The sequence below is a fragment of the Hemiscyllium ocellatum genome, chromosome 36 (assembly GCF_020745735.1).
Source record: "Hemiscyllium ocellatum isolate sHemOce1 chromosome 36, sHemOce1.pat.X.cur, whole genome shotgun sequence".
Classification (NCBI taxonomy): Eukaryota; Metazoa; Chordata; class Chondrichthyes; order Orectolobiformes; family Hemiscylliidae; genus Hemiscyllium; species Hemiscyllium ocellatum.
This window is the reverse complement of record NC_083436.1, coordinates 20,928,747-20,953,852: the sequence shown is the minus strand read 5'-3', so window position 1 is coordinate 20,953,852 and position 25,106 is coordinate 20,928,747. Positions and strand designations below refer to the sequence as shown.

The 25,106-nt window shown below is 41.9% G+C and overlaps 1 protein-coding gene across 1 annotated transcript in view; it reads left to right on the top strand.

The window, feature by feature from the left end:
- Nucleotides 1-25,106, top strand: part of slc7a11 (solute carrier family 7 member 11) — a 177,634-nt gene that overhangs the window by 149,004 nt on the left and 3,524 nt on the right. The window contains exon 11 of the mRNA XM_060851690.1: nucleotides 555-732. Within this exon, the coding sequence (XP_060707673.1) occupies nucleotides 555-732 (178 nt within the window). The remainder of the gene's footprint in view (nucleotides 1-554; nucleotides 733-25,106) is intronic.

Here is a 25,106-nt window from a genome sequence, read left to right as displayed (position 1 = left end):
GTGAATTGCAAAGCATTATTTAGATGGATTATTCAAATAACGAAGCATATCTTTCATTAAAATTGATCAACATTTCATTCCCAACATATTCTTCAATTCTGGATATTTATTGCCAGTAGCCTAAAGTCTGTGTCAGGTGTATGAATATTTAGTGACTCTATTAATGATAATAGAGAAATAAGTCTGTAAATACCAAGTCAGAGTTCACAATTAAATTTGTATTTTCTTGATGTTGTAGCATTCTATAATTGTATGAAGAAATTTACTCTTAATTGGCACTTAAATGTTAGCTGTTCAGCAGAATAACTCAAATAAAATTTACTGATTTTACCAAGCCGGTTTTTGATTGTGCAATGGAATGAATTAAAAGTCAATTCACTTTCATCACCTGTGTGGCACTCTGACAGTGCAGACCTCCCTTTCTGACAACCCACTGGATTTTCATCCCATTGGAATTTAGAATGAGTGGAACATCTGCTCTCAGCTTATTGTCTAGACAGAGAAGGTGAAAATGTAGACATTTACATCTCGATCCTTTCTCTTTGTTGTTGCAGGTGCCTTTGTTCATCCCAGCTTTCTTTGCCTTCACCTGTCTCTTCATAGTGGCACTGTCACTGTATTCTGATCCCATCAACACTGGCATAGGATTTATCATCACTCTGACTGGCATTCCTGCCTATTATTTGTTTGTAGTCTGGGACAAAAAACCAAAGTGCTTCAAGAAACTAATGTGTAAGTAATATTTCTTTCTGCTTCACTGTACAAGAAAAACTTTAGCATGAATCTTTTCCCTGTTGTGTAGCATTGCCTAGATCAAAACTTGAACTTTGGAAACTGAGGCTTATTTGAATTCCAGGGTATTCAGTGGTGATTTTTCTTTGTTTGGATACAATTAAAAAAAGATGTAAATGACAGCTAGCCTGATGTCAAGATGCAACCTGTATGTGTTGAAGGGTGGCTCAGTGGTTAGCACTGCTGCCTCACAGCGCCAGGGACCCAAGTTCAATTCCTGCCTCAGGCGACTGTCTGTGTGGAGTTTGCACATTCTCCCCGTGTCTATGTGGGTTTCCTCCCATAGTCCAAAAATGTGCAGGTGAGGTGAATTGGCTATGCTAAATTGTCCATAGTGTTAGGTGCATCATTCAGAGGGAAATGGGTCTGGGTGGGTTACTCTTCAGAAGGACGGTATGGACTTGCTGGGCTTAAGGGTCTGTTTCCACACTGTAAGAAATCTAATCTAACAATAACTGATGGAAACCACAGTGGGACTATGAGCATTCAAAATGGCAGCTTATCATGTTGGACAAGGCCCTTCTCCAGAATTAGTTAATCTGATATTCTCTTTCAGTATTGACTGTTCTGTGCACTTCTAGTTATCAGGTATTTCCTGTTAAGCAAGACATTTTCAATGTGATCACACAAACAATGATTGATAATCCATAAACTTAAAAGAAGCACAATTCTCACAGTCTGTGCAATTTTAAGCTGTCACTTTCTCCTCTGCCACCTACCTGATTTGAGCAACATGCTCAAGAATAAGTATTTTTTTCACATTCACGGAACCATTTTGTTTGTTTATTGAAGGAAATCAATTGTTCATCCAAAATGGAACAGTTGAAAAGAAGACAACACCAGCAGCTCTACCATGAGTAATTTTTCAATATATTGGTCCAGCATATTGTTGGGGAATTATTACTAAGGAGCACTGTCCATTGATTATTTTAATTATTGGTAGGTGAATGATTCCAGACAATTCTTCTCAATTGATTTGTGTCCAGTTCCACGGCAAATGAGTTTTGGACAAATTGTTGTTTCCATACTCTCTGGATATTTTGGAATATGTTGGTATAGAAATGGCTTCTTGTGTGGCATGGTGGCACAGTGGTTAGCACTGCTGGCTCACAGTGGCTGCCCGGGTTCAATCCCAGCCTCAGATGACTGTCTGTGTGGAGTTTGCACATTCTCCCCATGTCTGCGTGGGTTTCCTTTGGGTGCTCTAGTTTCCTCTCACAGTCCAAACCTGTGTAGGGTTAGGTGGATTGGCCATGCTAAATTGTATATAGGCTCCAGACATATGATAAGCAGGCCAGGTGGGTTAGCCATGGGAAATGTAGAAGTAGGGTAGGGCAGTGAGCCTGAGTGGGATGGTCTTCGAAGGGTCAATGTGAACTTGATGGGCTCAATGACCTGCTTCTACACTGTAGGGATTATTTCACTTAGAGACAGTATATTTGTAAGAAATATGCTCATAATATCAACACTTCATCAAAGTTTGGAGTTTGGGCAGGATGCCCTTCAGAGGGTTAGTGTAGACTTGATGGGCCAAATGGCATGCTACACACTGTCGGGATTCTATGAATGGCCTCTGATGGCTGTTGATAGAACATCCAAGCTACCAGAATTTGAGTAAAAGATCAAAGATATCTTACTGCAAATGTATAGAATCTTGATGAGACTACATTTGGAGTATTGTATGCAGTTTGGTCTCTCCTTATCGAAGAAAAGATATACATGTGTTATGTCTAGATTAAAGTGGAGCACCACTCTAATCTAGACTCTGGTTTCCAGCATCTGCAGTCCCTGTTTTTACATATATGTGTTATGTTCCTACTTAATGGCAACAGTAGATAAGTCAGACCACATAATAAAATCTGTGGTTTGAAAGGCCATAGGTTTTATTTTTGCAATTTGTTTACCATGGAGATTAGCTATTGAATCTATTCACAAGAAGCTGGCAATGTACTTTAAATAAAATAACATAAAAGTTTATCGCACAGAGCAGAAACATGAACTATGTTGCATAAGTCAAAAACTACTCAAACAATGCCACTACAAGCATCAGACAGAGTCCATTTTATCCGAGCAATACCCTATGGACACTCGTCTCTTCACTGAAGTGTAATTTAGACATTCAGCTATTGCCATTTGGTTGAAGTTTGTGCAGTGTGTTTGCCACATAAGCTGCTGACTCATGATGCAGCTGTAATTGTGATATAGCACATTGCCCTGGAGCAACATGTGCACCTGCTTCACTGACACTGCTGACAACCATGGCGAGCTAGCTGGCTCTGTGTCAGTTCTTAAAGTAAAGACAGGACACATGGATTGTAAGCCTTTAAAGACTGGCTGCAAGGGCAAAGCGAGACAAGGCAGAGATGTTATAAACATCCATGAAGGCACAAAGTAAGTGAGTGCTAAGAGAGCAAGTGAGAAGCTCTGAGATGCCTTGATCAAATCTATGAGATGGTACCTGTCCCTGTGCACAATGTATCCTGCACCAGTGTTACAATGAAAGGTGCTGGTGTGCTTCAAAGTGTAACATGTAATGTAACTGGATTAGAGATGTGCCATTCTGATGTGATGAGGCTGGTACATGCCCAATGCCGGCATTCATGGACTATGTCAGGCCAGCAACTGCCCATGGATTGTGCTGTAAGATGTTGGTGACTGCTGTCTAAGTTTGAGCAGGAAAATTAGCAGCGAGCTGGATTCACTAGACACCTGCTCTGACTTTCATGTTGGGAATTATCACCATCCAGATTCTCTCTGCCTCTTAAAAGAACAAGAAAATGCACATTAATGAGGTGAAATTAGGTATTACTAACATGTAAATACATGCAAATTAGCTGCTTGGCATTCACCATTTTGTCGCCTCATTTAAATCCTGGTTGCAGATTGGACTTTATTCCAGCATCAAGGATCTCATTACTGCTTAACTTAGTGTATTTTCCAAGTTGACTCTACCCATACCATTCAGGGGCTGGGAAGATTCCATCTTTTTTTTATATATACCAGATTAACCACTTGAAGGAATTTAAAATCTTTGAATGCATTCCATAAATAAATGTTTCTTTCTTTATCAACTCTTGCTTTTCTCCTTCATTGTGAAAAATTGGCCAGTGATCTTGATTTAACATCTCATCCAAAAGGTAACATTTCAGACAACAATGTACTGCTTCACTTCAGATACAGAGTGGGATTTCATTTTGTAATCTTTGTGAGCTTTTACAGTGATTACCACTGAGTCCACAAAGGGGTAATGGGGAAGGAGAAATGGAAAAAAAAGCCACCCACTCCACTTGTGCCTGGTATAGGTGGGTGATCTAGCTAAATTTCGTGACAGAACCTCATTTGATAGTAACAGCGGGTGAGCAGACAATGATAAACATACAACATAAAGACAGTCTATTCCTTGAAAAGGAGGCAGCAAATCTGTGCAGAGACAGATGCAGCACATTATTAAGGTTGATAAGTTCCAGAAATGATCATGGATGAATGGGGCTTCAGACTGATGGACTAGAGAAATGTAAATGGAAAACCAAGCAGCAAGAAGTTATGTTGAAATAGGTCCTTACAGGTTAAGATTTCCCTAACAATGAAGGAAAACTCATTAATCAACATGTTTACTTACATTGCAAACTGAAGTAAGGCACACTTCAATGATAGGTTAGAAATGCAAAACTTGTGCCAACACCTCCCCCCTACTTCCCTCCAAGACCCCAAGGGATCCTTCCATATCCAGAACAAATTCACCTGCCCCTCCACACACATCATTTACTGCATCCGCTACACCCTATGTGGCCTCCTCTATATTGGGGAGACAGGCCGCCTACTTGCAGAATGTTTCAGAGAACACCTCTGGGACACCCGGACCAACCAACCCAACCACCCCGTGGCTCAACACTTCAACTCCCCCTCCCACTCCACCAAGGACATGCAGGTCCTTGGACTCCTCCATTGCCAGACCATAGCAACACGACGGCTAGAGGAAGAGCGCCTCATCTTTTGCCTGGGAACCCTCCAACCACAAGGGATGAACTCAGATTTCTTCAGTTTCCTCATTTCCCCTCCCCCCACTTTGTCTCAGTCCCAACCCTCGAACTCAGCACCACCTTCCTAACCTGCAATCTTCTTCCTGACCTCTCCGTGCCCACCTCCACTCCGGCCTATCATCCTCACCTTAACCTCCTTCCACCTATCGCATTTCCAACGCCCCTCCCCCAAATCCCTCCTCACTACCTTTTATCTTAGCCTGCTTGGCACACTTTCCTCATTCCTGAAGAAGGGCTCATGCCCGAAACGTCGATTCTCCTACTCTTTGGATGCTGCCTGACCTGCTGCGCTTTTCCAGCAACACATTTTCAGCTCTGATCTCCAGCATCTGCAGTCCTCACTTTCTCCTAATGAGAGATGTAGGCTCATTATGGACAACTGATGTGAAACTGTGATCGCTAACGATAAAGTGGCAGATTTATCGAATACGTATTTTGTATCAAATTTCACAGTCAGGGATGAGAATAAAAAAACAGTATTAGTAAGAATTTTTTTTTAAAAAATTAATGAAGTAACAAGCAGTAATGAGGGGGAAAATATGTGTCTCGGGATAGATAAAACCCCAGACCTGATAGTTTTTACTCTAGGACGATGAAAGGAATGAGTGACAAAATTGTCAAAATCTTCCGAGGCGGAAGATGAGGTGTTCATCCACCAATTTATGTGTGGCCTTATTTTGACAATGGAGGAGGTCCAGGATAGACATGTCATTGGGGGAGTGGGAGGGGGAGTTGAAATGGCTGGCAACTGGGTGTTGGTGTTGATTGGAGCGTGCGGACCATAGACATTCCCTGAACCAGTCCCTGTGTTTGCGCTCAGTCGCTCCAATCAACCCCACCTCCTTGTTGCCAGCTATTTCAACTCACCCTCCTACTCCCCAGTGTCCATCCTGGGCCTCCACAGTCAAAATAAACTGGGGGAAGAACACCTCATCTTCCACCTCGGGAACTTACAACCTTATGGCCTCAACTTAGAATTCACCAGCTTCCAAACGTCCCCACCTCATCCCAGGCCAAGCCCTCCTCTCCACCCTGCCCCTCTGACCTAACCTAACCTGTCCATCTAACCTGTTCCACCCTTTCCACTCACCAATCCCATTCACCTCCAACCTGCACCCACCTAATGCCATCCCACTTACCTTCGCCCCCAGCCTCACACCCCTCCCTCTGTTTATTCCTCAGCCCCCTTCCCACTCCCCAGTCCTGATGAAGGGTCCTGCCTGAAACATTGACTCTCCTACTCTCCTGATGCTGCCTGACCCGCTGTGCTTTTTCTAGCTCCACATTTTATCGACTCTGATTTTCTATCATCTGCAGTCCTAATTGTAGAAATCTTAGCTATTACTTGTCAAAACTCTCGAGTGTGAAACCATTCTGTAATATAAACAAATTGCTAATGTCACTCCATTATCTTTAAAGAGTGGGAGAAAGAAATGAGGTAAATATAGGCCTGTTAGTTTATGATCAGTTGTGTGAAGCCACTCAGATTTGCTATTTGGGAAGGAGTTGAAAAATGTGAACTGATGAGAGTGATCTGCTTGCATCTTTTCAGGATCAATCATGTGTAACTATTCTGATTTTGTTTTGAAAAGATCATGATTGGGGTGTTGGATAAAGTTTCAGACATTTTTAGCAAATGTGAGAATGCAGAACAGCCTTTTCACTTGAGTTGGAAATTGGTTGGAGAGTAAGGACAGAGTGTGGGGATAACACAATAACAACTGATGCTTCTCAGAGGTCAGCTTGGGGACTCAATATTTTATTTTATTTATTAAAGATTGAAGGGAAGCAATAAAGAGACACATTTCAAAGTTTGCCAAATAGGTTAGTGGAGACAGGAGCAGGTTGTGGCAAAGAAAAACATTAGGTGAATGGATAAAATTGGGGCAAACAAGTTCAATCTACTTTGTACCCAAGAAAGATAAATGTAATTATTTTCTAAGTGAGGAGATATTAGGAACTGTAGAGGGGCAACGTGCTTTGAGAGTCAAAATACAAAATCTTTAAAAGCGAATAAACAGGGCCAATGCAATCAAAAGAGCAGATGGGATGTTGGCCTTTACTTCAAGGAATCCGTAAGACAAAGTGAAGGAAGTCATGTTTAGTTGTGTCATCTTGGGCAGATCCCATCTGGAATACAGTACTCAGATTTGGACAGCACACTTCAGGAAGGATGTACTGGTTTTGGAGGGATTAGAGAGCTGGTTCTCTGGAAAGATGCTAAAACATGAGGACAGGTTGTGTAAACTTGGCTCGCATTCCCTCGAGCATAGAAGACTGAGTTTAAAATGTCAAAGGATTTGAAAGGATAATTAGAGAGGTTTTCTTTCTTCTGGTGGGGCCATCTAGAACGAGGTAATGTGACATCATAATTAGAGCTAAACCACTGTGTTATGCAAAATCAGGAAGTTCAAACAAAAAGGTAGAAATCCTGATCTCTCCACCAACCCCGCCCCACCCCACCCCGGCAGCATATACACACACACACACACACATACACAGAGCTGCAAATCCTGCTTCAATTGGAACTTTCAAGACTGATACAGATACAGGTTTTTGTTAGGTAACTGTGTTCAGTAAAAGTGGGAAAACGAGTTGAAGCACAGATCAACTTAATCTGTTTTTGTACTGCGCAGGTGAATTGTTTTAGTGTTTTGACCACTTCAGTTTCTTCGTATGGCTGGGCATGGACAGTAATTTAAAGGGGTTGACTTCAGAGTGGCCTGCAAAGGTATTTTTATGTTACTGTGGAACCAATTAAAGGAAACCTTCATGTAGATCAACCATAATCTAATTGAATGGTAGAGTAGGATTGAGGGGTTTAATGACATGTTCCATTTGGAGGAGCATAAGAACGAAGGAAAAGGAGCAGGAGTAGACCATTCAGCTGCATGAATTTGTTGTAACTTTCAACAAGATCACTGTGGATCATTTACCTCAGCTGGACTTTCTTCGTATTCCTTTATGCCATTGGTATCAAAAACTCTGTCAATGTCAGTGGTAGGTTTGTGATCTCTTCATATGACATGGCAAATGTCTGCCCTAATTTCATCCTGGTGGTTTGTTCCTAGTTGTTAAGATAGGACAAGAAGAGTTCACAGCTTCCTTCTCCTTGCTCAATTGCAGCAATATCTTTTTGTGTAATTTCTCCATTTTAGCAAATAGCTAAAATGAAGGTTAGACACACAAACACACACACACACCCAGACACATACATACAAACAGACCCAGACACATACATACAGACACACACACATACACAGACACATACACACAGACACACACACAGAGACACTCAGACACAGGCACACATATACACACACAGACACACAGAGACATTCACAGACGCAGAAACACACACACACAGACACTGACACACAGACACTAACACACACACACACACACACACAGACATACACACACACAATGGGTAATGAGCTTACAATGAAGGCTAGACCACAGGGCTTTTCTCCCATTAGGGTGGATCAACTGGTGGTGATTGAACCTGAGAGTCACCATGCTCCCCACCCACCCCTCCCCCCACCCCACCCCCAGTGAGTGCAGAGGTTGAGAAGAAGAGTCCTTTATGGTAACGTCATCCAGTGCGGGAATTGAACTCATACTGTTGCAAATCAGCCATCCAGTCATCTGAGCTTAAATCTTACCTCTCTCATCTTAAACCTATGCCCTCTAGTTCGGGACTTACCTCCCCTGGGGAAAAGACCTCGCTGCCCTATCCATGCCCCTCATGATTTTATGAACTTCCATAAAGTTATCCCTCAGCCTTCGATGCTCCAGGGAAAATAAGCCCAGCCTCATCAGCTTCTCCCTGTAGCTCAAATCCTCCATCTTCATAAAACTTTTCTGAAATCTTTCATGTTTCACAATTTCTTTCCTATAGCAGGGAGACCAGAATTGTACACAGTACTCCAAAAGTGATCTAACCAATGTCCTATACAGCTGCAACATGACTTCCCAAGTCTTATATTGAAAAATGTGGTGCTGGAAAAACACAGCAGGCCAGGCAGCATCCGAGGAGCAGGAGAATCCACGAGGCGGTTGAACAGTTCATCCATTTTACTAACACCTTCCACCCCAACCTCAAATTTACCTGGACAGTCTCAGACTCCTCCCTCCCCTTCCTAGACCTCTCCATTTCTATCTTGGACGACCGACTCAACACAGACATTTACTACAAATTGACCGATTCCCACAGCTACCTAGATTACATCTCCTCCCACCCTGCCCCCTGTAAAAACGCCATGTTCCCAATTCCTTTGCCTCTACTGCATCTGCTCCCAGGAGGACCAATTCCAATACCAAACAACCCAAATGGCCTCCTTCTTCAAAGATCACAATTTCCCCTCTGATGTGGTTGACAATGCTCTCCACCGCATCTCCTCCACTTCCCGCTCCTCTGCCCTTGAACCCCGCCCCTCCAATCGCCACCAGGACAGAACCCCACTGGTCCTCACCTTCCATCCCAACAACCTCCAGATACATCGTATCATCCTTCGTCATTTCCGCCACCTCCAAACAGACTCCACCACCAGGGATATATTTCCCTCCCCACCCCTATCAGCATTCTGGAGAGACCACTCCCTCTGTGACTCCCTCATCAGGTCCACACACCCCACCAACCCAACCTCCACTCCTGGCACCTTCCCCTGCAACTGCAAGAAGTGCAAAACTTGCTCCCACACCTCCCCCCTCACCTACCTCCAAGGCCCCAATGGATTTCCATATCCGTCGCAAATTCACCTGCACCTCACACACATCATTTACTCTGTCCATTGCACTCGATGTGGTCTCCTCTACATTGGGGAGACAGGCCGTCTACTTGTGGAACGTTTCAGGGAACACCTGCGGGACACCCGCACCAACCAACCCAACCACCCCGTGGCTGAACACTTTAACTCCCCCTCCTACTCTCCCAAGGACATGCAGGTCCTTGGCCTCCTACATCGCCAAACCCTGACCACATGAGGCCTAGAGGAAGAACGCCTCATCTTCTGCCTAGCAACCCTCCAACCTCACGGGATGAATGTAGATTTCTCCAGCTTCCTCATTTCCCCTCCCCCCACCTTATCTCAGTCCCGACCCCCGGATTCAGCACCACCCTCTTGACCTGCAATCTTCTTCCCGACCTCTCCACTCCCACCCCCTCTCTGGCTTATCACCCTCACCCTCACCCTCCTTCCACCTATCGTATTCCCAGCGACCCTCCCCCAAATTCACTCCCCCCTACCCTTTATCTCAGCCCGCTTGGCACACCAGCCTCATTCCTGAAGAAGGGCTTATGCCCGAAACGTTGATTCTCCTGCTCCTTGGATGCTGCCTGGCCTGCTGTGTTTTTCCAGCACCACATTTTTCAACTCTGGTCTCAGCATCTGCAGTCCTCACTTTTTTCCCAAGTCTTATACTCACTGCACTGACCAATAAAGGCATACATACTAAATGCCTCTTTATCACTCTGTCTAACTGTGACTCAATTTTCAAGAAACTATGCATCTCACCCCAAGGTCTCTTTGTTAGGCAAGAATCCCCAGGACCTTTTTTTTGTCATTAAGTGTATAAATCCTGCCCTGATTTGCCTTTCCAAAAAAGCAGCACCTCACATTTATCTAAATTAAACTCCATCTGCCATGCCTCAGCCCATTTGCCATGTGAACAAGGTCCCATTGTACTCTGAGATAACTTTCTTCACTGTCCACTCTTTGAGGAGAGCAGACAGGAAGGATGTTGTAGGGGTTAATTGATGAAGACTGGGGGAATCCAGACTGTTGGTAGGGAGCAAATTGTTAAGAGAAAAATGGATGGTGAAACAAGGTCAAGGAATGAAACAATAATTCAGCAGTTAGTTCAAAGGGAAATAAGAAGATTGATAGGAGGAACACAATGTTAGTATGAAGGGGAATGAAGATTGGAAAAATGTGGAGTATTCAGAGGGACTTGTAAAGAACATTAACATGCAGAGATGTCACAGGAAGGTGGTGCTAATATCAATGGACCAACAATCTCTGGAGTTCCCGGCTAATGATTTGAGGTGTCAATTTCTTCATAGAAACTGGCTGATGGTTTTTGAATGAAAATGATAAAATCAGTTTCAGAAAAGCAGACCAGGTTGACTGCTATGTAGTGTTATAAAAGCCATCTGGTCACTAATGTAAGCTCACCATTGTTATCTTGTCTGGTCTACATGCAACTCCAAATCCATACCAATGTGATTGAATCTTGACTGTCCTCTGAAAAGGCAGCTCAAGAGCAATTAGGGATGAACAACAAATGCTAGTCTTGTTAATGACTTACACATTCTGTGAAGTTACAAATCACACAACACCAGGTTATAGTCCAACAGGTTTATTTGGAAGCACTAGCTTTGGAGCACTGCTCCTTCGTCAGATGGCACTCCGAAAGCTAGTGTTTCCAAATAAACCTGTTGGACTATAACCTGGTGTCGTGTGATTTGTAACTTTGTACACCCCAGTCCAATACTGGCACCTCCAAATCATGACATTCTATAAAAGAATTAAGGACGAAAATAGAAAGACACCATTAGACACACAATTAATACGGTTACCTTTATCAGAAAAGGATTGAAGTTTAACAAAGAAGTTTAACAAATATACAAGCCATCCCTGTAGCACTTGGTGCAGTTTAAGTTTCCTTACCTAAGAAAGGACATACATGCCTTGAAGGGAATGCAGCAAATGTTCACTAAAACAGTTCCTGGGATAAGTAGATTATTCTACAAGGAGACATTGAGTAGACCAGGCCCATCTTCCCTGGAGTTTTGAAGAAAATGACATGATCCAGTTGAGCATAGAAAATTTGTGAAGGACTTAACAAGGTAAATGCTGAGAAAATGCTTCCCTTGACTGGAGAATTTAGAACAAAAGGTCACATTCTCAGCATTAGAGGTGGTCATTTAGGACAGAGATGGGAAACCAGAAGGTTGTGAATCTATGAAGCTCTTTACTGCAGAGAGCTGTAGATGCTCAGTGAGTATATTCAAAAGATTTGAATATAGATTTTAAGAGCTAAGAATTGTGCAGGAGGTAGATCAGTCAGGAGCATGTTGAGCAGTGGGGCAGGCTTAAAGGACCAGGTAACCTTATCTAATTCTATCTCTTACACTTGTGTGATAGTAAGGGGTTGAGAAAGAATGAATATTCAAGGGACTGAATGGGAAGGGAGCACCTCAGTAATATTAGCCCTCCCATCCCGAGCACAGATGTAGTTGTTGACAGTGTCTGTCCCTGTGGCAGAATGTCTTTATCACCTATCGTCTCCTCCCTACAAGAAGGAAAAGACAAATACAGATTTATTAGCAATACAGATTTTGGAAAGCATCATCATCACTAAAACAAGTGGAAAGTACTTGCAATTTTTTTTCGAGAGGTTGCACAGTTCTTAGCACATACAATTTATTCACAGAACGTTAAGTTGGGCCACATAGTTAAACGAGAAGTATTATTGGAGTGTCTCATATTTTATGACTGATTATATTTGTTGAAGAAACTTCATTCCTTTGGTTCAGCTTTTGTTCCCATGGTCTGCAGTTACTATAAAGACACATTTTCCAATGTGACATTTAATCCATTGATACAAATCACTTCAGAGACTCATTGTTCCTCTGTTATACAATTGTTCCTCTCATGTGGGTTCAATGCAGTTAACATAGCATCACTCATAATGGAACGATGCTTTCCTATTAAATGCTACCTCTCCAATTGCTTGCACTATCTGGGGAAATTTCTAATGAGCTGATTGGCTGCCTTTCTTTCAGTAGGTACTCTAGCAGCACTGACAGCTAAAGAGGAGGCAGTGGGCTGTGTAACTGCAGTTTGTACTGTTATGGAAAACATTCCATCTCAGTGTGCAGAGGATGAAATTCTGGGCGAGCAGACAGGAAAATAAAACATAAGCTAAAATGAAAGGTAGTGCTTAGATTTCGCAGCAAGGAGCTTTCAATTTCAGAGTTTTGGGACAACACCTCTTTGAGTAGGTGTTGGTGCCGACCCAGCTTGACTTACCTCGCCACAATATTCGTTCTTCGTTGTGTGGTAATCAGTTGTGCTCTATTCATGGCACCTCTGAAGGTTACCTTGGTAGCAAATAATAATTCAGGTACTTGTGTCTTGTCACTAAATACTAGATGACACGCACAGATGAGAGTAAACACATTTAAGCATTCTTTTATCATTCATTGTTGGGGTTCTTACAAAGGCTTGACAGTAAGATCAGTTAATTATGACCACTGTGTCTTATTTGGACATAACAGCAGCAAAAAGAGTAAAGGTTACCACAAAGTAAAAATGAATTATGAACATCTTTGTCACTCAGCCTGTGATCTACATTGTTGGCATTGTTTAGGAAAAATGTAGAGTATCAAATGGAGTCAAGCTAAAGTAAATATGCAGAATGAATTAACTTTGATTTTGAGTCAAAAACATTTATTAAATACAAAAAAAATAGCAATTCTGTTCATATTCCACAGACCTCTAACATATACAGTGATTAAGAATTACTCCTGTAAGCCATGATGTGGAGATGCCGGTGTTGGACTGGGATAGGCAAAGTTAAAAATCACACAACACCAGGTTATGGTCCAACAGGTTTATTTGGAAGCACTAGCTTTTGGAGCACTGCTTCTTCATCAGGTAACTGTGGAGCAGGATCATACAACACAGAATTTATAGCAAAAGCTCACAGGATCATGCATGCACTGTGTGTTTATGATCCTGCTCTACAGCCTTCCGAAAGCTAGTACTTCCAAATAAACATGTTGGACAATAACCAGGTGTTGTATGATTTGTAATCCATAAGACCATAAGACATAGGAGTGGAAGTAAGGCCATTCGGTCCATCGAGTCCACTCCGCCATTCAATCATGGCTGATGGGCATTTCAACTCCACTTACCCGCATTCTTCCCGTAGTCCTTAATTCCTTGTGACATCCAGAATTTATCAATCTCTGCCTTGAAGACATTTAGCGTCCCTGCCCACTCTGCGGCAATGAATTCCACAGGCCCACCATTCTCAGGCTGAAGAAATGTCTCCGCATTTCTGTTCTGAATTTACCCCCTGTAATACTAAGGCTGTCTCCACGGGTCCTAGTCTCCTCGCCTAACGGAAACAATTTCCTAGCATCCACCCTCTCCAAGCCATGTAAGGAAGAGAGAGGATAGAGCCAAGAGGAGCGAATCTCCATAGATGGACTTTGTTATATTTTGATTTTGGTGACCAGTTAATTTGCCTTTTTGTTGAATTATTCCACATGATCAAAGAACTTGAAGGCTTAAAATTAGACACAAGACAGGTTATGTTGACATGGAGGAGGAAAAGAAATGATGAAATTGTTTCTGGATCAATGGCAGATTGAGTAAACTGTGGGAAACATGGTTTTGCAGGGTTTTCTGATGGTACATTCAAGTATTGCTTAGTCGGAGAATTGAAATTCAATGCAGAGGAAAGGGTTGGCAGAAGACAGGCTCAAGCTTACTGGGAGCTTTTGAAGTAGCACAAGCAACAGAGACTGCAGCCAGACCAGAGAATCAGTTCCATGTCAAACACTCAACAGTTCAGGACTGAACTATCGCACTCAACCATGATGAAGGTGTAAATAGCTATCTAACAGAATCATTTAGCCAAGTGTCAGCAGAAGACAATTGGTGCTGCTAGGTTAGAGGAAGGCCCAAATCATACCATAGCACATAAGGGGTCAACAGATGGAAAAGCAAAAATCCAGGGCCAGATTTTCTTGTTAGAAGCAAGAATTGGAAAGCAAGGGTAATCCCATTTTGTTTCTCAGCTCCATTACCAGACTGCTGGGAAACAAAACTTTCTTGGGAAAGTTCTCACACATGCTGGAATCAGGTCTGTTGTCTCAATTGACAGATCCAATGCAGAGTGTCTATACGAGTAGGCCCGGTAAAAAGCTCACCTCAGCCAAAGTTTTCCAAGAAATTATCAAAGAGAGTTAAGAGCAGGTCTTCCCCAACTGAAGTTCACTTCAAATGCAGACGTGACGGGTCTATTAAAATCAATATCTGTTTAAATGTAGTCCTCTATCGTGTTCTACACGTTCCCTTTTCTCAATATTAACTTCCCTCTAGTGCTATCCTGAGACTGCTAAAACTCCTCTAATAGAACTTTCAAGAGGTTGAATGGCATTCTGTCCTGCAACCATTGACTCTCCCACCTCTGTTCACCTCACAGGTCTCAAAGAACGTCTGAAGCCCATCTTTCCCAGTAACACTCCATCAAGGTCTGCCCTTGGGCCTTCTGATAGGGGAAGATGGGCTTCTTGTGGTATGCCTTTTTTTCTGTCCTGCAATATAGCTGTCAAGGGAACCAGAAGCAAGACATCTACCCAATGGCAAAATTTTTGACATCACATTTCAGGATGACAAAATCCCACTGTGAGTTCATGGATAGAAGATATTACCAGGTGCATTTAGTTGACCAAGGCTCTGCTGTTCAATCTATTTGGTCAACACAAACTCATTCAATCAAAATCAATCTTTATTTGACTAATTTCAAGTGACTATCTCCTCTTCAAAAGAACTGTGATCTATTCCTCAAAAATAAGCAATCCTTATCTTCCCAAGTAGGATCATTGGGTCAAGTCCAAGTCAAACTGACCAGACATTAACAGGGGCCAGCTACCGATGTTACAGACTCTGGTCTCCCAGCTCATTGTCTTCTAGACTTCAAGCTCAGGGTTCTTCTTTCTTCTTCTGGAAATGGTTGTTCCCAGGTTGTCACTTCAGCTTTCTGCATGCCCGCAAAGTATACTTTTATTTCTTGAGGAGGTGTGTGAATCAGTGCCTGCAATCCTGAATGTAACAAGCCACCAAATCCTTTCATTTCAGCAGAGTCAATCTCATTATCGCAGCTGATCAGATTATCTCCTGATAGCTTTCTCATCAGACAAGATCTTAATACTTCAGTTAACTGAGTTATCTTCTGCTTGTTATGCCCATATTTGGTTAGAACTACTTGCCTTCACACAATTGGCCATTTTTACCAGCATGCAACACAGTCTGGCTCCAATTTGAATTGGACACTGGGGCTTCAGTAATTATGTCACCATTATTGGAACAGGAACAATTTTGAGAAATCAACTGACGATAGTTTGGTAATTTACTAAAAAGGTACTCTGGAACTATTTACATTGTAAAAGTTATTTATTGCCAATATTTTTGAAAGGTCAAGGGCACCAAGCCTGCTGCATAAACTAATCAAGAGTTAAATGTGTTTTTTCGGATGCCAGTGCCCAGTTGCGATTGTGTTTCTTTTGGTTTAACCAGTTGTACAGCAGCCTAAGATACAGGCCGTTGAAAAAACGGGGTTGGAAGTCACAGAACATCAGGTACATTTAACTGGTATTATATTCCAATGAACCACAGGCCTTTAATCCATCCTTGTTGTAGGTCCATTACACTGTCCATTTTGCTCTGATTCCAATGAGATACCAATTTCATCAACTATGAGTAGCCCAGACCTACAGGTCCCAGCTAACCACGTCAAACTATCCTAGAATGCAGTCAGTCCAATTTTATGATTATTAATTTAAACAGGAGGACACTCAGACAAAGCCTGTTAAAGATGTAAAACTTGCATGCCCAATTTTCCATGAAGTTCTCCATATATTTGTTCATGGACAATGATAGAAAGTCCTGACATGCATCCCAATCAAATGGTATTGATTGTATTTAACTCCATGTTATAGCTACATAATCTATCTCTCCTTAATGATTGATCTTGTTATTATATCTCAATAAAAATTCCACTAAGGAATATCTTGTGGTATACTGATATTATTTTTCAAAAAGATTCTTTTTTGCTAAATAACTTGAAATGAGTGTGCCAATATTCTTGAAGGATAACTGAATGTCACAGCAGACCACCACAAAACCATGACTTATTGGATTCCTTTATAATCCTGAGGAACCAACATAGATTGTGAGGACTTTTGACAGATATGTAGGCAGTAGGCTGCTAGGTAATTGGGATAGACATCAGGAAACTGAAGCCAGATTGCAAGTTAGAGCAAGCATGAAGCCACAATGCTGACTCAAACTTAAGGATCCAAAACACAAATACTGCATATTGAAGAATCCACAGAATCATAAAATTCAAAGCACAGTAGATAACGATTCAGCTTATCATCCATTTATCTCTGCTAAATCTTAAAGTGGAGCTACCTGCTTTAATAGTATCCAGTCTTTCTCTGGATGCTTTGAAATTCGACCTTTTTGAAATGTTCCTATTCAGATAGTATCTGGATGTAGGCTTGCTCGCTGAGCTGGAAGGTTCATTTCTAAACATTTCGTCACCCTACTCGGTAACATCTTCAGTTGGCCTCCGGGCGAAGCACTGCTGATGATTCCTGCTTTCTATTTATATGGAAACCCAACATTTAAATAGAAAAAGCACTGAAGATCCATGCATTCTGGGTTATCCAAGATGGAGGACGGGAAAAATTTCTGGCTGTAAGAGATGCTCCTTTTTTTGAGGTATTTTAGGCGTTGGAGGTGATTTCCTCGAATTCCAGGAGCAGCAATTACTGTTTTATACGTTGTTGCAGTGTTTTAGAACTTTGGGACAAAAAAGTCAAAACAACAGCAGTTTTAAAAGGGAGAAGAGCAGAAATAGGAAGCACATGGTGAGGTCAGTGCAGGAGAGAGAGAGAGAGAGAGAGAGAATCTCCACAGTTACCGCCTTTTCTGTTTGAATTTGTGTATCGCTGGAAATAGGAGTGCATCTGGGAAAATTAACAAACAGGGAAATTCACAACTAATCTTGGAGGAACTGTTGGGCGAAGTTCACAGCACAGAATCAGATAAGTTCATTGTTGTTTTAAGTCTGTCCAAGAGAAAGGCTGCAGTAGTGAGTATAGTGGATTCTTTCTTGATTATATGTTTTTGGAGATGAGTCTCTTGATTAAACTTGAAATATAAGCCATAACTATTAATTTAACCTGGGGCAGTGTTTGTAGAGGAATAAGATGGTGTAATTTTCTGGGTCTGTAGATTGTGAAGGAGCAAAAATGGCCTTTGCAGTGATATGTACTTCTTGTCAGATGTGGGAGTTTAAAGAGAGTTTAAAGGTTACTGCAGATTATATCTGCCATAAATGCTGTTGGATGCAAATCTTATCAGATCAAGTGGATCGTTTGGAGAGACAGACAGAAACGATGAGGAATTTGCAACAACAACATATGTGATGGATGGCAGTTATAGGAAGGGGGAAAGTCTCAGATATAGCCACATAGATGGGTTAACTTTAGGAAGGGTGACAGAGGTAGGCAACTAGGGCAGGAGTCTTTTGTGGATATACCCATTTCAAACAGGTATGCTGTTTTGGAAAATGTAAGGGGTGATGGATTCTCAGGGGAACGTATAGCAAATAGCCAAGTTTCTGGTATTGAGACTGGCTCTATTACAACAAGGGTTACGTCGGCTTCCAAGAGATCAATTGTGTTAGGGGATTCTGTAATCCGAGGTACAGACAGATATTTCTGTGACCAGCAGAGAAAAAGCAGAACAGTGTGTTGTTTCCCTGGTGCCAGAATCAAGGATGTCTCAGAGAGGGTGCAGAATGTTCTCACGGGGGAGAGGGGCCAGCAGGAGGTCATTGTCCACATTGGAACCAATGACATTGGAAGGGAAAAGGTTGAGATTCTGAAGGGAGTTTACAGAGAGTTAGGCAGAAATTTAAAAAGGAGGTCCACAAGGGATTACTCCCAGTGCCAAGAGCTAGTGAGGGCAGGAATAGGAGGATAGAGCAGATGAATGCATGGCTGACGAGTTGGTGTATGGGAAAAGGATTCACATTTTTGTATCATTGGAATCTCTTTTGGGGAAGAAGTGACCTGTACAAGAAGGACGGATTGCACCTAAATTGGAAGGGGATTAATATACTGGCAGGGAAAGTTGCTAGAATTGCTTGGGAGGATTTAAACTAGTAAGGTGGAGGAGGGGTGGGACCCAGGGAGATAGTGAGGAAAGAGATCGATCTGAGATGGGTACAGCTGAGAACAGAAGCGAGCCAAACAGTCAGGGCTGGCAGGGACAAGGTAGGATGAGTAAATTAAACTGCATTTATTTCAATGTAAGGGGACTAACAAGAGAGGCAGATGAACTCAGGGCATGGTTAGAAACATGGGACTGGGATATCATAGCAATTATGGAAACATGGCTCAGGGATGGGCAGGACTGGCAGCTTAATGTTCCAGGATACAATGTTACAGGAAGGATAGAAAGGGAGGCAAGAGAGGAGGGGGAGTGGCATTTTTGAGATGGGGTAGCATTACAGCTGTGCTGAGGGAAGATATTCCCGGAAATACATTCAGGGAAGTTATTTGGGTGGAACTGAGAAATAAGAAAGGGATGATCACCTTATTGGGATTGTATTATAGAACCCCCAATAGTCAGAGAGAAATTGAGAAACAAACTTGTAAGGAGATCTCAGCTATTTGTTAGAATAATAGGGTAGTTATGGTAGGGGATTTTAACTTTCCAAACATCGACATGGAATTGCCATAGTGTTAAAGGTTTAGATGGAGAGGAATTTAATTCCCGCATCACGTGACTGTCTGTGTGGAGTTTGCACATTCTCCCCTTGTCTGCGTGGGTTTCCTCCGCATCCTCCGGTTTCCTCCCACAGTCCAAAAATGTGCAGGTTTGGTGAATTATCTATGCTAAATTGCCTGTAGTATAACGTGAAGGGGTAAATGTAGGGGAATGGGTCTGGGTGGGTTGCTCTTTGGAGGGTCTGTGAGGACTTGTTGGGCCAAAGGGCCTGTTTCCACACTGTAAGTAATCTAATCCAATCTAAAAAAAACAATTTTCTGATTCAGTATGTGGATGGACCTACTAGAGAAGGTGCAAAACTTGACCTACTCTTGGGAAATAAGGCAGGGCAGGTGACTGAGGTGTCAATGGGGGAGCACTTTGGAGCCAGCGACCATAATTCTATTCGTTTTAAAATAGTGATGGAAAAGGATAGACCAGATCTAAAAGCTGAAGTTCTAAATTGGAGAAAGGCCAATTTTGACTGTATTAGGCAAGGACTTTCGAAAGCTGATTGGGGGCAGATGTTCGCAGGTAAAGAGACGGCTGGAAAATGGGAAGCCTTCAGAAATGAGACAACGAGAATCCAGAGAAAGTATATTCCCGTCTGGGTGAAAGGAAAGGCTGGTAAGGTATAGGGAATGCTAGATGACTAAAGAAATTGACGGTTTGATTCAGAAAAAGAAGGACAGGTTACATCAAGTGAATCCTTAGAAGAGTATAAAGGAAGTAGGAGTATACTTAAGAGGGAAATCAGGAAGGCAAAAAGGGGACATTAAATAGCTTTGGCAAATAGAATTAAGGAGAAACCAAAGGGTTTTTACAAATGCATTAATGACAAAAGGGTAACTAGGGAGAGAATAGAGCCCCTCAAAGATCAGCAAGGCAGCCTTCGTGTGGACCCGCAGAAAATGGGGGAGATACTAAGTGAGTATTTTGCATCAGTATATACTGTGGAAAAGGATATGGAAGATATAGACTATAGGGAAATAGATAGTGACATCGTGCAAAATATCCAGATGACAGAGAAGAAAGTGCTGGATGTCTTGAAACGGATAAGGGTGGATAAATCCCCAGGACCTGATCAGGTATACCCAAGAAATCTGTGGGAACCTAACGAAGTGATTGTTGGGCCTCTTACTGAGATATTTGTATCATCGATAGTCACAGGTGAGGTGCCGGAAGACTGGAGGTTGGCAAACATGGTGCCACTCTTTAAGAAGGGTAATAAGGACAAGCCAGGGAACTATAGACGAGTGAGCCTGACCTCGGTGGTGGGCAAGTTGTTGGAGGGAATCCTGAGGAACAGGATGTACATGTATTTGGAAAGGTAAGGACTGATTGGGGATAGTCAACATGGCTTTATGGTGGGAAACCATGTCTCACAAACTTGATTGAGTTTTTTGAAGAAGTAACAAAGAGGATTGATGAGGGCAGAGTGGTAGATGTGATCTATCTGAACTTTGGTAAGGCGTTCGACAAGATTCCCGATGGGAGATTGATTAGCAAGCTTAGATCTCATGGAATACAGGGAGAACGAGCCATTTGGATACAGAACTGGCTCAAAGATAGAAGACAGAGGATGGGTGGTGGAGGGTTGATTTTCAGACTGGAGGCCTGTGACCATTGGAGTGCCACAAGGATCGATGCTGGGTCCTCTACTTTTTGTCATTTACATAAATGATTTGGATGCGAGCATAAGAAGTACAGCTAGTAAGTTTGCAGATGACACCAAAATTGGAGATATAGTGGACAGCGAAGAGGGTTACCTCAGATTACAACAGAATCTGGACCAGATGGGCCAATGGGCTGAGAAGTGGGAGATGGAGTTTAATTCCGATAAATGTGAGGTGCTGCATTTTGGGAAAGCAAATCTTAGCAGGACTTATACACTTAATTGTAAGGTCCTAGGGAGTGTTGCTGAACAAAGAGACTTTGGAGTACAGGTTCATAGCTCCTTGAAAGTGGAGTCACAGGTAGATAGGATAGTGAAGAAGGAGTTTGGTATGCTTTCCTTTATTGGTCAGACTATTGAGTACAGGAGTTGGGAGGTCATATTGCAGCTGTTTAGGACAATGGTTAGGCCACTGTTGGAATATTGCGTGCAATTCTGGTCTTTTTCCTATTGGAAAGATGTTGTGAAACTTAAAAGGGTTCAGAAAAGACTTACAAGGATGTTGCCAGGGGATCGGAAGATTTGAGCTACAGGGAACGGCTGAACAGGCTGGGGCTGTTTTCCCTCGAGCGTCAGAAGCTGAGGGGTGACCTTATAGAGGTTTACAAAATTATGAGGGGCATGAAATGGATAAATAGGCAAAGTCTTTTCCCTGGGGTCAGCAAGTCCAGAGGGCATAGATTTAGGGTGAGAGGGGCAAGATATAAAAGAGAGCTAAGGGGCAACTTTTTCACGCAGAGGATGGTACATGTATGGAATGAGCTGCCAGAGAATGTAGTGGAGGCTGGTACAATTACAACATTTAAGAGGCATTTGGATGGATACATGAATAGGAAGAGTTTGGAGGGATATGGGCCGGGTGCTGGCAGGTGGGACTAGATTGGGTTGGGATATCTGGTCGGCATGGACGGGTTGGACCGAAGGGTCTGTTTCCATGCTGTACATCTCTATGACTCTATGTTACCTAGTAGGATGATGAAACGTCTTAAAATGAACCTTCCAGCTCAGTGAGCAAATCTGCATGCAGAACCTCATCCTGAGCTACAAATCTTCTCAAAACTCAGATCGTATCTATTTTAACAGCCACTTGTAGTGAGGCATACCATGTTCTATTATGTGAAAAGAATCATCTTGTTGAGTTCATGGTAAAACTTTGTTCTTCTCAAAGAGTAACCGAAGGAACATATCAATGTTATATTTCCTGAGCAAGTTATATCAAACAAGACTCGAGAAACAAACATGCCTTGACCACACATGGCAAGATCAAAATACCAAACTCAGAAACATCCTACACACTATAATTTTGACTTCAAGAACAATGCTAATAGCCAGAAAATGTATTCCTTTTTCTCTGTTTAAAAGAAGTGAATCTCTGCAGAGAGAAATCTTTTGCACTTTCTCTTTTTCTGTAGTGTGTGTGTCTCTGTCTGTCTGTCTGTCTGTGTATGTGTTTGGTTATTTAGACTGATAAAAATTTATACTTTCAAGTTACCAATTGTGAATGTTAACAAGTGATTGCATCTTTCTCACCTAAGTTTTGTTATCATAATAATCCAAATAGTTATGAAAGAAACCTGGTTGATAGATAATTTTATTTAAGACCTGGTACAGAAAAGGTTTTTCATGACAATTTTTTGATAGTGGATTAGCTTTTTATCATTTCAGATCTCCAGCATTTACAGTCTTTGATCATATGAGAGTAATGGAACTCTCTGGTAATGGTCTTCTCCATCGTATTGTCACTTCACTTTGTAAAACCATTGCCCCCACAATTCTCTCACTATTAATTCAAAATGGCAACTTCATCTTTAAACGGTCTTAACCTTTCCTTTAGTTTTTATCATCTTGCTTTTTCCTCACATGTTGAAATATAGTAGTGTTTCACACAAGCATCCAGCCTTCCTAATCTCTCCTTGGACAAATGTTGGCGAAATGAAAATTTTGAGAGGAATATAACTTGCAACAGATCGAATATTATCTAATAAACAATGTTACCCAAAGACAAAGTTAATTCTACTATTTCTGTACTTTCAAAATATCTCTACTGTTCCTTTTAACCCAAATGCATTTTACCTATATCTTGTTCATCTGCCATTCTCTGCATTGCAGGCAGAATGGGTGTAGGGTTCTTCTGTTGCATGGTTAGGTTGGAAAGGCAAAGGATATTGAGGGGATATTTAGTAGAGGCATACTAGATTATAATGGACTTGGATTAGATGCACAATGAAAATCTCTTCCTATTAGTTTATGGTACAAGGAGAAGTGAACAGAGATTTAAGTTTTTGGGAAAGATGTGCAGAGAGAATGTGAGAATGATTAATTTTTACACAATAAATGGTTACAACCTGGACATTGCTGCCATGTTCGAAATTGAAACTGAGAATATCAGTGCTTTCAAAGGGAAATTGGACAGGCCAGGCATTTGAAGGAAATAAAGTTGTAGGGCAACAGGAATTAATTGAGGGTTTTGGGACTGGTCGGTTTGCATCAGGGATCCAGCATAGAATCGGTAAACCAAATGATCTCCATAAATGGCATGATAACTCTCTTTCTAACTTCTTCGTTGTGATTTGATCTTCCATTTCTTTTACCAATCAATCTGGGGAAAGTCTCATTTCCCAACATTGAAATGAACTCATTTCCAGTCCCAACAGGTTTTTTTTAAAAACTCTAATTTGTCTTTGCTTATTTTCAAAGTGAGTCTAATTAGGTTATGTCACCATTTTCTACAGTGTCCTACTTGCAAATTGCTTATTTGTCCTTCTTCATTGCTCAGAACTAGATCTAGCAATGCATATATCCTTGCTGCACACGCAACATACTTTTAAGGTAATAGTGCTGGATGCATTTTAAACATTTTTCCTCATTTTTGTGAGGAATACTTGTCTTTTACCAGGCTATTTTAGGATAGTTTTAGTTAAAGTGCCCCATTATTGCAATTGCCTATCATTTCACCCTCAATTTATTTTCCTCTATTCAATTGTGTAAAATGCATTCCCATGGGGACAGAGTACATCTTATTTCTTAACTGTATTTCGACAGGCATACAGATATTAGATCATTGAAGAATCCATACTTTGTGGATATGACAATGCCAGCATGCTGAATTCAGATTCTGAAGCTTCAGTCCCATGTCATTATAGGAAACTAATTATGAAGGACTGGAGGAATTTGAGGCTGCATGGTGCAGCACTTAATTACTGAAATTATGATGTAGCAATATTTTATGATACGAAAGTAAAAATTAGTAAATGGCAACAAAATTGTAAATGAAATACAAACAGAAAATGACATAATGACTCAGCAAATCTGAGAGCATCTAGGTAAAGAGCAACAGTATTAATATTTTGAGCTGAATATGATTCTTCTTCAGAACAGCTCTGACAAAGCATCAATTTTGATTAGCAATGTTGGATAGAATCTTATTGTGGAGTCTTGGATCTGAAGAGCTGGCAAGAAACCCATCGTGTCTCTATTCTGGAAGACCCACCATAGAGTCATAGAGATGTACAGCATGGAAACAGACACTTTGGTCCAACCCGTCCATGCCGACCAGATATCCCAATCCAATCTAGTCCCACCTGCCAGCACCCAGCCCATATCCCTCCAAACCCTTCCTATTTATATACCCATCCAAATGCCTCTTAAATGTTGCAATTGTACCAGCCTCCACCACTTCCTTTGGCAGCTCATTCCATACACGTACCACCCTCTGTGTGAAAAAGTTGCCCTTTAGGTCCCCTTTATATCTTTCTCCTCTCACCCTATACCTATGCCCTCTAATGCTGGACTCCCCGACCCCAAGGAAAAGACTTTGTCTATTTACCCTATCCATGCCCCTCATAATTTTGTAAACTTCTATAAGGTCACCCCTCAGCCCACCAAACCACATACTAAGCAGGCAGTGGTGAGGACAGCAATGGGTTTTCCCTTGGAACACAGCAGGAGCTGCCTGACAATCAAAGACTGGCATTTCTTCTGTTCAGTAGGGCCACTTGACAAGGTGATAGCTACTGC